The sequence below is a fragment of the Dromiciops gliroides genome, chromosome 1 (assembly GCF_019393635.1).
Source record: "Dromiciops gliroides isolate mDroGli1 chromosome 1, mDroGli1.pri, whole genome shotgun sequence".
NCBI classification, from domain to species: domain Eukaryota; kingdom Metazoa; phylum Chordata; class Mammalia; order Microbiotheria; family Microbiotheriidae; genus Dromiciops; species Dromiciops gliroides.
Window position 1 is genome coordinate 545,552,641 of NC_057861.1, and position 13,886 is coordinate 545,566,526.

The 13,886-nt window shown below is 39.0% G+C and overlaps 1 protein-coding gene across 2 annotated transcripts in view; it reads right to left on the reverse strand.

Moving 5' to 3' along the window:
- Window positions 1-13,886, reverse strand: part of ACSM5 (acyl-CoA synthetase medium chain family member 5) — a 40,326-nt gene that overhangs the window by 1,536 nt on the left and 24,904 nt on the right. For both annotated transcript variants that reach the window (XM_043979606.1, XM_043979605.1), the window contains 7 exons: window positions 11,499-11,578; window positions 9,571-9,694; window positions 7,367-7,447; window positions 6,096-6,197; window positions 4,308-4,435; window positions 4,090-4,189; window positions 2,189-2,308 (listed from right to left, as the gene is read on the reverse strand). In XM_043979606.1, the coding sequence (XP_043835541.1) occupies window positions 2,189-2,308; window positions 4,090-4,189; window positions 4,308-4,435; window positions 6,096-6,197; window positions 7,367-7,447; window positions 9,571-9,694; window positions 11,499-11,578 (735 nt within the window). The remainder of the gene's footprint in view (window positions 1-2,188; window positions 2,309-4,089; window positions 4,190-4,307; window positions 4,436-6,095; window positions 6,198-7,366; window positions 7,448-9,570; window positions 9,695-11,498; window positions 11,579-13,886) is intronic.

The following is a 13,886-nucleotide window of genomic DNA, read 5'->3' on the forward strand; positions in this document are numbered from 1 at the left end:
GTAAGCACTTAATAAATACTTGTTGCCTTCCTCTTTGTTACCTCAAACCATACCTCCATCTATAATGTTAATATGGCATATTCTGTTCTTGATGAAGCTTTGGTGGTTCCTTAAAGTCATGTTTTCCCTTCTAGATATTCACCAACCATTTCTTTAATGATTGATTCTAGAAATTTCCCAGAAACCAGAGTTGAATTCACTGATCTAGAGCTTGTTGTCTCTATTTTCCAGGCTATATGTTTCATATCAAGAAATTCTGGCATCAGTCAGTTTACAGATTGGGGGAGTATAAGCTTAAATTCTGGGCAAAGAGGTCCCACAGCCTCTACCCCCTCTAACCGACTAATCTCAAAATCATCCATTCCACCATTATGATATAAGAAGAAACATTAGAGGGTACTAGAAAGAGCTTGGGGCCTGGGAGTCAGAAGATTTGAGCTCTAGACCTGATTCTGACTCTCTTTAGGACTTAGTTTTATAAGAAATGTAATGCTTCAAAGGGAGGAGTGTGCCAGATCAAATACAGGAAGATCTGGGTTCAAATCTTGCCCAGGATTGTGTGTGATTATGGCAAAATCTTAGTAAAGTGGAAATGCTGGAGTTGGAGTCTGGGAACTTCAGCTGAAATCCTAGCTCATTTATTCCATAAGCTGCTTGACTTTTGCCAAGTTGTTTAACCTTTTGGTAAAAAGGTCCTTATCTGTAAAATAAGGGGGTTAGACAAAATGGCTCGGAAGGCCCCTTCCAGGTCTAAATTGATGAACCTAGGAAGTTACTACTCTCAGCTTCAGTTTTCTCATCTATAAAATGATGCTAGTAATATCTAAGCTCACAGAGTCGTTGTGAGCATCAAATGGGATAACATGTGCCCCTTTTGTAAATGTTAAGCAGCTGGATAAATGGCAGTTAATATTTTGTCACTTGTAAAATTAGAGGTCATTATCCCTCTTCTACCTATCTCCCAGGGTGATTGTGGGGTTTAAAGGAGATGATGAAAGTGCTTTGTGAAAACAAATATAGCAACCTATGTGGGTGGCTTTTGTTATTATGCTGGGTAACACGCTAGAGATGGCTGGCTAATCAATGTTAAGTAACTGTCACCATAGCATTGGGCAGTGGTTTAACATAAGGAACAACATAGACTTGACATTTCATCAGAGTAGGAGACTCCCAGTGTGGAAACCCCTTCTGCCACTGCAGATTTGCAGGCAACTAACTCTCCTATAACTTATTGTCTTGGAGATTTGGGGGATGGCACTGATAGGTTAAGTGACTTGTCCTTGGAAGTGCAGTGTCAGTATTAGAGGAAAGATTTGAACCCAGGGCTTCCTGACTTCCTGGCTTTCTATTCACTGCCAGATTATGTCTCTTTTTGGGCAGTACTGAAAAATCACAAACCTACATTCACAATCCTCATGGACCTTGGAAAGCAGATTTGCTTCTTCTGAGGAGTCCCACTGTACAAGGGAGTAGCCAAGTAGAGCCAGCATAAATTATCATTGATTATATTTATGGCCAGCTAGATCACAGTTGTTAGAATGCTGGGCTTGGAGTTAGGAAGACTCATTTTTGTGAGTTCAAATCCATCCTCAGACATTTCCTAGCTTTGTGACCCTGAGTGAGTCACTTAACCCTGTTTGACTCAATTTCCTCATCTATAAAGTGAGCTGGAGAAAGAAAAGGCAAACCACTCTGGTATCTTTGCCAAGAAACCCCCAAATTGGATCATCTAGAGTCATATATGATTGAAATGACTCTCTCCACAACATATTTCTGTATTTCATCTGGCCATGAATTTGCCTTGTGACAGTTCACATCTATTTTGTTACAATTCTGTGTTTGTCTTGAAAGCATATTGTTATTTACATTTAAATGTTTATTTCTTGTCTCCCTATATAAATTGTTGGCTTTGAGAGCAAGTACTGCTATCTATTTCTTTGAGAAGGCCTAGTTCTCAATAAACATGGTGCCACGTTTATTGTTTTTGCTGATAAGTATTATCTTTGCTTGGATTTGGTCAGAGAGGGGGTTTTCTGTTTTCTTCCCCTTTTCTTTCCCCTCCCCTTCTCTTTCTCTTTCCCATAAAAAAAATCCCTCACTTTTTCATTAGCTGTTGGGGTAGGTAAGCCTTGCCTCTAACCAACTCCCCTTCCTCAACCTCCAAAAACTAGTTCTCCATGACACTCACCTTCCTGGGGTACTTGTACGGTGCTGTCAACCTTTTGACATGCTCTTGGATTTCTCGAGTCAGTTCCCCTGGGTCTTGGTTGATAAAATCTGGTTTCAAAACTACAAAAGCTTTTACCACCTGTATGGGGAAATTCATAAGGTCACCACTTATTTCACCAAGAAAATGAAACCTGTGATCTTTGCCCCTTCAGTCAGCCTTTTAAAAATGTCCAAATAATCTCCAGACCATGTAGAAAGATCTTTCCCATCCCTTTGCCTCATCCCATCCTGTTCACCCTTAGCATGATGAATAGAACCAATATTCTATTCTGTTTGAGCCTATATTGATGGAGTCAGTGGCTGCTTATGAGTAAGACTTGAAAGATATTGGAAGACCCCCTTGTTGCCATATCTCTCCACTTTTTTTTTGGGGGGGTGCAATTAATGCTTAAGAATTCTCTATTGGAGTCCCCACATCTCTGTTAAGATACATATACCTCTGGGAGGGAAACACACTGAGTCATAGCATTAGTCAAAAGACCTCAGAGCTAGATTAGTTTCAAATGAGATAATTAGCTAAAGGGGATTATGGGGCACCAGTTGGAAGATAAAACTTTCTGGGGGTTATTGGGCAACCAGAGTACAACAGAACTCTCTTCCTAGTGCTCAGTCTTCTGTGGATACATTTCTTTCCTCTTTCTCAGAGTTCTTGCTCTCTTAACAATCATCTCTGAAAGCTTTTCCTCATATAATGAAATAATTCACACTAAAGGGTGAATAACTGTATTGGCATTCACTTACAGGCTTCATTCCCTTTACTCCCTGCTATTCTCCATGAAAAGTCACACTTGTATTCCTTTAGAATATGAGCTCCTAGAAAGTTTTTAACTCTCTTATATCCCTAGTGCCTAGCATGGTGCCTATCACATGGGAATCTTTATTAAATGCTTATTGACTGACTGACTATACATAACCCAATTCATGTTAACTCCTCCATGAAGCTTTCCACAGTTCCCCCAGTCAATTATGAATGTTTTCTATTCAATCTCACAGCCCTTTGTGTGTATCTTATTTATTAACTTATGTATAATTCTGTTTGTATAGCATATGCTTCATATCCCCTTACTAGACTGTAATCTTTTTTTTTCTGGGCAATGAGGGTTAAGTGACTTGCCCAGGGTCACATAGGCTAGTGTCAAGTGTCTGAGGCTGGATTTGAACTCAGGTCCTTCTGAATCTGGGGCTGGTGCTTTATCCACTGCTCCACCTAGCTGCCCCACTAGACTGTAATCTTAATGAAGACAGGGATTGTCTTATCTAAGTTTTCCAGTGTTAAACTGGCCCATCGCAGAAAGTAGGTATTAAATAAATATATTTTGAATTGAATTGAAAGTGCCAGGAATTTAATGTTACTTTTATTATTTTTTTTGGCTTTAAAACTACATTTTAAATGAGCATTGGTAGAGAGGTTAAGCTGACATATTATCTATCAAAATAAGCTGCAAATTGATAAGGAACTTTAAGGTAAAGGGCTAAATTATTCAAAATACTAGAGAAGTATTTTTTTACATCTTTGGTTTTAAGGAAAATTCATAATCATAAGTTAAAGGAGGCCACAAAAATGTTGATTACATAAATGCCTTTTGCATAATCATTGTAAGAAACATAGAAAAGGGGTTTTTTTTGGGGGGGGAGAGGTATTTGCTTTTGAAACTTGGATACTAAAAAGGGCAGATTTCATACAAAGGAAAGAACCTCTAATGATGGAATTTCAGATACTGACACTCTAGAGATTTGGGATTGGAGCAGAGGTATTTAGGGACAAGTAGAGATCTTGATGCATTATTTGACACAAGCAATTCATATATTCTACCTATGGAAGTCCCTGATGAAGACTCAGTCTGGAACATGCCATATTACCTCCCCCCTGATGGGGTCTGGACTGCTGACCACAGCTGACTCGACAATAGCAGGATGTTCTGACAGGGCACTTTCCACTTCAAAGGGTCCAATCCGGTAACTGGAAGAGGAAAATGGACCTTTTAAACTGACACTGTCCAAATGTTCTACCCACAGCCCATTATCATACCTAAAATCCAGAGACCCAGGAAATGAAAAATACCAACCAACATCTTTACCTTGAAGAATTGATCACATCATCAGCTCTTCCCTTAAACCAGAAGTAACCATCTTCATCCATATGGGCACGGTCCCCAGTGATGTAAAAGTCCCCTCGTTTGCAAGACACTGTTTTCTCAGCATTGCCCTGATCATACATAATGAAAATTCAAGAAAGGACATCCTTGGCATATTTTTTGTGCTGTCATGATTAGTTCTATATAGGTTAGTGTTCAATTAAGTTTGAGCAGGACAGTTGTCCCTCTATGCTGGTTATCTGCTTGTTTTAATAATTAACAAAGGGTAACCAAGACCTAGAATTGAAATTGCTGCTGTGTGAATATCTAGTCCCACAATAAGAGATACTTAGTAGGGGATAGTTATCCCTTGAAACCAGAGCATCATAAAATAGAATGAGCTTTGAGAGATCATTTAGTCTAGCCCTATGTCTCTAGCATGTATGGTTTGTCTTTTCAAGGGAGGAAGTCTGGTACAATGGAAATCAGAAGTTGATATTGAACTCAGAGAATCTGGATTCAAATCTCACCTCTGTCTCTTATTATCTGAGTAATCTTGGTCAAGTCACATAACTTCTCTGGCATTCAGTTTCTTTATTTGTAAAATGAAGGAGTTGGACTAGGTGATCCTATGTGAATTAGTGAATCCTATAGGGAAGGGGGTAGTCTCTTTAAGCTATAAATCTAAAATCTCCCCAAAGAATTCTGGGGTCAAACAGAGCAATTCCAGCTCCTTTGAGCATGTACACATAATTCTTTTTTGGGGGTGTGGGGTGTGGGTGGGGCAATGAGGGTTAAGTGACTTGCCCAGGGTCACACAGCTAGTAAGTGTCAAGTGTCTGAGGCCGGATTTGAACTCAGGTCTTCCTGAATCCAGGGCTGGTGCTTTATCCACTGCACCACCTAGATGCCCCCATGTACACATAATTCATAAAAATGTAATCCTATATTATCAGTTCTAAAAAAAAAAATTCAAAATGTAAACAACCTTGTGAAAAATCACTCTAAATGGTTTCATTTCAAATGCAGCAAACTTGGTGAAGAATAATAAAAGATAGGAATGGTCAATGTCAGAAGGGTTGTGGGAAACAAGCACACTACTGTGGTCCAATCATTCTAGAAAGCAATTGAAATTATACCCCAAATGGCTAAAATGGCCATAACCTTACACCCATAGATCACACTGCCAGGCATATACCCCAAGAAGGTCGAAAGAAGAGAGAAAGAAAGGTCCCACATTCACTAAAATATTCATCATAACACTTTTTTTTATAGTAGTAAAGAACTGGAAACAAAGTTACATGCCCATTGATTGGGAAATAACCAAACAAATTATGGCATATGAATGCAATGAAATATTATTGTGCAGTAAGAAATAATGAATATGAAAAATGCATAGATACATGGGAAGATTTATATGAACTGATGCAAAAGGGAAGCAATCAGAACTAGGAAACACAATGAAAATGGAAAGAACAATTAAAAAAAAGAAAATGAACACTTTGTAATTATAATGATCAAACTTGGCCCTGAAGAGAAGAGGAGAAAAGGCACCTCCTTCCCTTTAAAGAGGTGGGGAAACTACTATGGATGTAGGTTATTTCATGTGTTGAGGTATTAGTTTTGCTAAACTACTTCCTCCCCCTTTTCCCCTTTGTTATGAAGGGTGACTCTTGGGGAAGGGGAGAGGGGAGGAATATATTTACATGAAGTTGTTTCAAAAGCAAAAGATGTAAATAAAGTTTTTTTGATTGCTCCTAACACTGCTTATTTATATACAAGTTTACTTACCAAGTAGCCTGTGAAGAAAGAGATGGGCTGCTTTGGTTTGATCCTGACACCAATGTTACCCTCTTTTCCTGGAGGAAGGATGTTCCCTTCATCATCTACAATCTGGGGTAAAGAATGAGACACAAAGGCACCTAGTGGGCTTGGGAGAAACAGAAGCTCTAGCAGACGCAACACAGGAGCACCCAACATACAACCTGCTTTTAACAACAGCAACAACAATAACAACAACTTACATGTCTATTGTGTGTGATGGTTTACAAAGTGTTTTCTCTACAGCAGGGACATGCAAAACCAACTTTTTGTTCAGTCATTTCAATCATGTCTGACTCTTTGTCACCCTATTTGGAGTTTTCTTGGCAAAGGTACTTGGCAGAAGAGTGGTTTGCCATCTCTTTCTCCAGTTCATTTTACAGATGAAGACACTGAGGAAAAGAGGGTTAAGTGACTTGCCCAGGGTCATGCAACTAGTAAATGTCTGAGGTCACTTTTGAACTCGGGAAGATGAATCTTCCTGATTCCAGGCCTAGCACTCTATCCAATGTGCAACCTTGCTGCCCTGTGAAGCCATCTAGACTACCTCAAAAAAGAATTTTCCATACAAATTACCCAACAAATGGATATCCAGTTTTTGCTTGAAGAGTTGTAGTGACAGGTAGTCCAGAACTTCTCCTAGGGAGCCTCCTTTTTGCTTTTGGATAACTCTAATTCCTGAACTATAAACCTAAAGCTGACTCTGAAGCTTCCATTTATTATTCTATGTTTAGCCCTCTGGGCCTAAACAGTCAAATACCTCTTCTAAGCCACAGCTTTTCAAACTCTTGAAGACAGCTATGATGTCTCCCTCTAAATCTTCTCTTTATTAAGCATTTTTTAAAATAAATTCACAAGACCATAATTATTATGCCCTTCACCATCCTGGCTACCCCCAATGATCTTCAATTTATCAATTTCCTTCCTATAATGGCTTTCAGAACAATGCTTTAGATGTGGTCTGACCAGGGCTGAGTACAATGAGAGTATACTTTTCCTAGTTCTCAACATGCCTCTCTTTAAATAGCCAAAGATTTCAATAGCTTATTGTCTCCATTTTACATTGAATCTAAGAGATATTAAATGATATGGTCACAGAGTTAGTAAATGTGAGAGTCAGTACCCAAACTTAGATATTTTGACACTCAAATATGGGGTGCTTTTTATGCTGTAGTCTAAGACTTCTATATCTAGTTCCCTCTCAAACTAACCTCTATACAGTTGGGACAGGAGTTTCTTACCTGGACATCATAAGGTGGAAAAGCTTTTCCCATGGAACCTGACTTGATTTTCATGCCTTTTTGATTGGCACAGATTACAGCCTGGAGAGAAATTAATGCCAGGTAAGAGTACTTGCCACATATGGTGTATTCTGTTGCTATCAGAGATCATTGGTAACACTGATATATTTAGATATGCTTGTCAGCCTTCTGAGTAAAGTATGTCTCCTACTCTCTTTTTGAAGTATCCCATCTTACTTTTTGAGCTCACCTCTACTCTTGTAGCAACTCTCATCACTCTTCCTCTTCTCCAATGTCTTTTGTTTTTGTTTTGTTTTGTTTTGTTTTATGTGGGGCAATGAGGGTTAAGTGACTTGCCCAGGGTCACACAGCTAGTAAATGTCAAGTGTCTGAGGTAGAATTTGAACTCAGGTACTCCTGAATCCAGGGCCAGTACTTTATTCACTGCACCACCTAGCTGCCCCCCTGCAATGTCTTTTTGAAGCCACAGGTCCTTCATATCTCGAAAGTTATTTGATAAACTCATTCATGCTAGGGAAACATGCCAGAAATGTAATATATTACTCTTTCAAGGGCATTTGCATTTTAAAATAGGAAAGAATAATGCTTAACCCCATAAATGGATTTCTAATGGTAGAATTTCAGACATATTGACATTGTTGTCAAGGGGATACTCGATAAGGACTGTCAATACATAATGATACGTGTGTATTTCCATAAGTCAGGAAACTAGTCTCTAAAAACACATTTTCATTTGACAGTTACTCTAATCCATATAGATGTTCTTATTTATATATTTATCTTAGGAAATAAAAATCTAAATAGAAACAAAATCCTGGATTTCTAATTGTTCTCCCCTTCAAAGATTAGTTGGAGATCAAAATCTGGTTGTTACATGTACATTGCATAGGAATTAAATGTAATTTTTGCATTCTATCAGTATTATATGGTCCCAGTAAGATTCTGTTGTCAAGGAAAAAAGAAAATATATGTGACAAAATAGATTGCAGATACCTTCAAGGCATATGCTCATGTGTTTTTTTTGTATCTTACACAGCCTAGAATTTGGGAGACAGGGTTGACGTCAATAAATACTTGTTGATGCATTAGCATCAACCAGCTGGAGAAGGAACTGATGCTAAATTATCAAGAAGTGAGTCAAGTCTTTACTTGGTCAAGTAGCCTTCATTAAGGCAAGAAGCATTTATTAAGTGCCTACAATGTGCCAGTCACTGGGAGTTCAGGGAAGGGAGAGGTGAGTGTAGGCTGGAATAGTTGGAGAAGACTTAATGGGGGAAGTGGCATTTAAGCTGGGCCTCAATGGATAGGTAGGATTTGGTTTGGTGGTGAGGGAGAGGAAAGATATTCCAAGTGAAAACAGCATGAGAAAACAGAGATGTAGGAAATAGTATGGTATAGTCAAGTGGCAGTGTCCCCACTGGTGTCACATTGAGAAGTAATAGATTAGGTTGGATTGGTAAAAGATGACCAAATTATGGATCATTGAGCTCAAGATAAAGGAGTTTAGATTTAATGTGTGGGAGCAATACAGAACTAATTTTGGCTCTTGACCAGGAAAGTGACAAAATGAAAGCAATGACTTGGGAAGATTAGTCTGACAGTAGTGCACAGGATGGATTGGAGTAATGAGGGATGGGGGCAATTCGACCAGAAACACTATAACACTAGTAGAAGGAAGAATGGGACAATAATGTAGGCATGAAATGAAGAAGACCTTGACTAGGTGGATGGTAATGGGTAGGAAAATGAAAGAGTGAATGAGAAACATTTCAAAGAAAGAAATAAGATTTGATGATATACTGGATATAGGAGGTGAAGGGAAATGGAGCTAAAGATGGTGTCAAAATTTCTAATCTAGGAGATTGGGTGAATAATGGTATCACTGATGGAAATAGGATAGCTGGAAAGGGGTGAAGGTTAGGTATAGGGTTAGTACTATGTGGATGTAAGCTATTATGAAGATAAAATAATGGAATCTTAATGATGACATTTTAGGGTGCAGTGAAGAGATGGAAAAAAAGATTAGGGGTTCAAGAGACCATAGTATAAGACCAGTACTGATCAGATCTATCAGTGCTCAGGATAGGAAAGGCTGTGGAGACTTCCAGAAATGTTCATTCAGAATCCAAGGGAGCCAGTGCAACAATCATTGTTTGAGGATCAAAGATTCAGGGGCAACTTACAGTTTCAGACTGGCCATAGCCTTCATGCAACTCCAGACCTGTCTGACTTCTCCATTTTTTTCTCACATCAACGTTCAGGGTTTCTCCTCCTGTTACACAGTGCCTCAGGCTCTTAAACTTGTACCTTTGTTGAGGAGGAAGAGAAGGTGGCTCTAGTTAGAGACTTAGCATGTGGTGCATGCCATTCACAGAAATGGACACTGGGACCCTGCCCACACTTCAAAGGATGTAACCCTCCTCCAGCCCCCCATCTGCTGAGCTTTAGGGACTCTTGATTCTCCATCTTAATAACCTGTAAGATAGATGCCTAAGGAATAGGTCAAGACAACTGTTGCTTATGGAAAGAAACAGTTTTATGAATAATAAAAAGCCAAAATATGATGCTTTTTTTTAAAACCCTATTTTTTTTTGTTTGGGCAATGAGGGTTAAGTGACTTGCCCAAGATCACACAGCTAGTAAATGTCAAGTGTCTGAGGCTGGATTTGAACTCACGTACTCCTGAATCCAGGGCCAGTGCTCTATCTACTGTGCTATGTAGCTGCCCCCCAAAACCCTAATTTTTAAATGTGGGGCAGCTAGGTGTTACAGTGGATAGAGCAATGGTCCTAGAGTCAGAAAGACCTGAATTCAAATTTGACCTTAGATACTTACTAGCTGTATGACCTGAGCAAGTCACTTCACCCTGTTTGCCAGTTCCTCATCTGTAAAATGAGCTGGAGAAGGAAATGGCAAAACACTTCAATATCTTTGCCAAGAAAACCCCAAATAGGGTCATAAAGAGTCAGACATGACTGAAACGACTCAACAACACAACAACATGTCATATTAAAAATAGGAATCACACAATCACAGAGTTCTAAAGGAATTCCAAGGCCATCTAATTCAATGTGTATCTGACCAGGAATGTCTTCTATGGCTTACTAATTTGAGACTTGGACAAATAATGTGCTGGACCTCAATTTCCTTGCCTATAAAATGAAGGGGTTGGACTGAACATTCTCTAACTCCCTTCTAAGTCTTGATCTATGATCCTTCCTATGATATTTCTATGATCCTCTGTGCTCCAGCTAGTGATTATACAACTTCTTAGATATATTGGGGGGAGGGACCCTCTACCTTCAGGGGAAAACACTTCCAACTCTAATGCATTGTAAGTGGACCTTAAGTCAAAATAAATACGTGAAGATATGATTTACACATAAGACGAATGAAGGAGAGATAATTTGTTCCACAGAAGACTTTGCTACAGGAATTCTTTAAATACCATATACCCCCATATGTTTGTGGAGCCTTCATAAAAGTCTCACTATAAATAGCACATAATAGTACATTATAATAAATAGCACATTATAAATGACACATAAGGAAAGGGAAGTGACACCTCATTAAGGGTTGAGAAGGTTAGGAATTTTATGAAACACAAAAAGACTCCATTCCCTCCAGAAACCAAAGAGGAAGAACCCTCTATGTGGCCACCAGGGGGAACAATGACTTTCATATACCCGAATAACACTACAATGGCTTATGCCGGTGTTTAATGCATTCACTGGCTGTAGTTGAAGAACAGATCTCTCTGGGCAAAACCATATGGCTTATATGAAAATTAAATGAACTCACAACTTTAGCCTCATTAGCAACATCAGAGTCAATGGAACATACCAAAAAGCCTCAGTCTATAGGAATCCTTTCAAACCTCTCTGAGCCACTAAATAATGGACAGAATACAGGTCAGTCCTCTGAGGAAACTGAGCTCTATATCTTCAGGGTGTTCTGAGTGCCTGGTTCATGCGTTCTCTCTCTCTCTCTCTGTCTCTCTCTCTCTCTGTCTCTCTGTCTCTCTCTCTCTCTCTCTCTCTCTGTCTCTCTCTCTCTCTCTCTCTCTCTCTCTCTCTCTCGTACAAGTAAATATGGAACAGAAAAGAGGTACCTGGTTAGGTCATGTTGTACAAGCATCTGGAACATGGTTGGAACACAACAGAAAACGGTGATTGGAATTTGGCACAGTGTCTGAATTGGAAGGAAATGTTGAAAGGTCACCAAACCTTTGGTCCAAAGGAAGAGTTGGCTAGGTTTTTTTCATCAGGGTGCCAGAGGCAGGGATGGTTGGAATAGGTCCCTTCTCTTGTATCCAGTCCATGTGGGTACCAACTTTTCTGTACAAACCTCTGGGTTGCTAAGCTAGGAGTAACGTAGTTGGCTTTTGTTTTTATTTCCTACACTTTTTGAAGAGAGGTTCTAAGGAGGGTAGAAGGCATAAGAGCAGAAAAGAGAAGGTGTAGCAGTAAAATTCACACACTGGAGACTTTAATCTTAGACAATTGAGACTTGTCATTTGGGGTTCTGATTATTGCAGATAGATATCGAACCTGCTTTTTCCTTGCTGGAAACTCCTTTGGTGGGGAGGTTTAATGAAAGAACCCTGTTCTGGAATACATGATACCTGTGTTCTGGTTCCATTTGTCTCTAGCCATCTGTGCAACCTTGGTGAGTCAATTTCACCCTCTAGGCTTCAGTTTTCTTATGTTCTGATTGGGCTAGATCTCTAAAGTGCTTTCTAGCAAGACTAAAGTATCTAAGGTACTTTCCAGTAAGCTTCAGACCCAGAACCCTATTTTTCTATATATCTCTCAGATCTTACATTGCTTTGCATATAGTAGGTGCTTAATAAATGCTTGTTGAAGCAAATTTACTTGAATTGCTTATTTGATTTATGGAATGACAAAAAATGGAATTCAGCAAGGAAAAAAAACATACATACATATACATATACATATACATATACATATACATATACATATACATATACATATACATATACATATACATATACATATACATATACATATACATACACACACATCATTATACTTTAATTCCATTCTTCCTGTGGATGTTCTGTTTTCTGCCCATCTAGTAATTCAATTCAACAAACTTTATTAAATATCTACTGTGTTCCAACACTGTTGTAGGTTCTGGAATGCCAGGCAATGAATAAAAATAAAAACCAGTTCCTAACCTCAAGGATCTTGGAAGATGTTTGAGAGCAATGACTCATGTGTATCCCTCTCTGTGTATTCCCAATACCCTGCAGAATGCCTGGCACATAGTAGGCACTTAATAAATGTTTGAGTAACTGAACTGAATTATCAACATTTTCCTTTGTCCCTTAAGGCCCAACCTTAATAGTACTCAGGACTCTGCACTGAATTGAATAAGGTTTCTAGATGTTATAGTTCTCTTCAAAGCTAATATCATCTTGGCTCTCACCTAGGTCCCTTTCCTCTCTGTTAATACATATTCATTATTTTTCAATAATGCCTTAGGTAGCCTTAGGAAGGCTACCTGAAGAAACAATTTCACACAAAGGAAAAAAAAAACAACACCCCACTAGTTTCAGAGAGTGAAAAGTAGAATTCTAGCCTCCTCTCTGACACTTGGTGGTTTGTATAATTCAGTTTTCTCATCTGTACAACTGGAGGAAATTGAGTGGCATGGTGTATAAAGCTCCAGGCAAGGAATCAGAAAGACCTAAATTCAAATTGGACCTCAGATACTTACTTACTGTGTGACCCTGGGTAAGTCACTATTTGCTTTAGCCTCCACAACTACAAAATGGGGATAATAATAGGATTGTTGTGAGGATCCAATAAGATTTTGTAAAAAGGACTTAGCACAGTGTCTGGCACATAGCGCTTATTCCCTTCCCTTTATTCCCCTCCTCCAAAAATGGAGACACTTGCGTGAGCATCAAATGAGATCATATGTGTCAAATGCTTTGTAACAGTGAAACCTTCTAATAATGTGGCCCATTATGATTATTCCTCCACTGAATTACTACTCTGATGTCTCACAGAAGTGCTGGGGAGACTCTTCATTCTCAAAAGCAGGGAATAAACTCCAGAAGATCCTAGCCAGTTATAAAGGTTTCAGAGTAGGTCAAGAATGAAGGAATGAATGAATAAGTGAATGAAGCATCAAGTGCTTACTATGGGCTAAGCACAGGAGATACAGATAGGAATCTAAGAGAATTCTTGTTCTCAAGAAGTTCACTTTCTAATGGGAGGAGGTGATGCATATGGAAGGTTTTTGCTGCAAGTCTGATGTCAAGGTCTCATGGTAGAGAAATGTGCTTGCTGTTGTAGGGCTGGCTTAGCTTAGCAAGGCTCAGTACCTGAGGGGTCACCACTGATGATGGTATTGTTTTTCATCAGCATCTCATTTCTTGAGGTGTGGAAGGGAGTGAATTTGCATTAGTCGGGTCTGTATAAATCAAGAATCCTAGAAGCACTAGAGATTACCATTACTGTTTTATGTG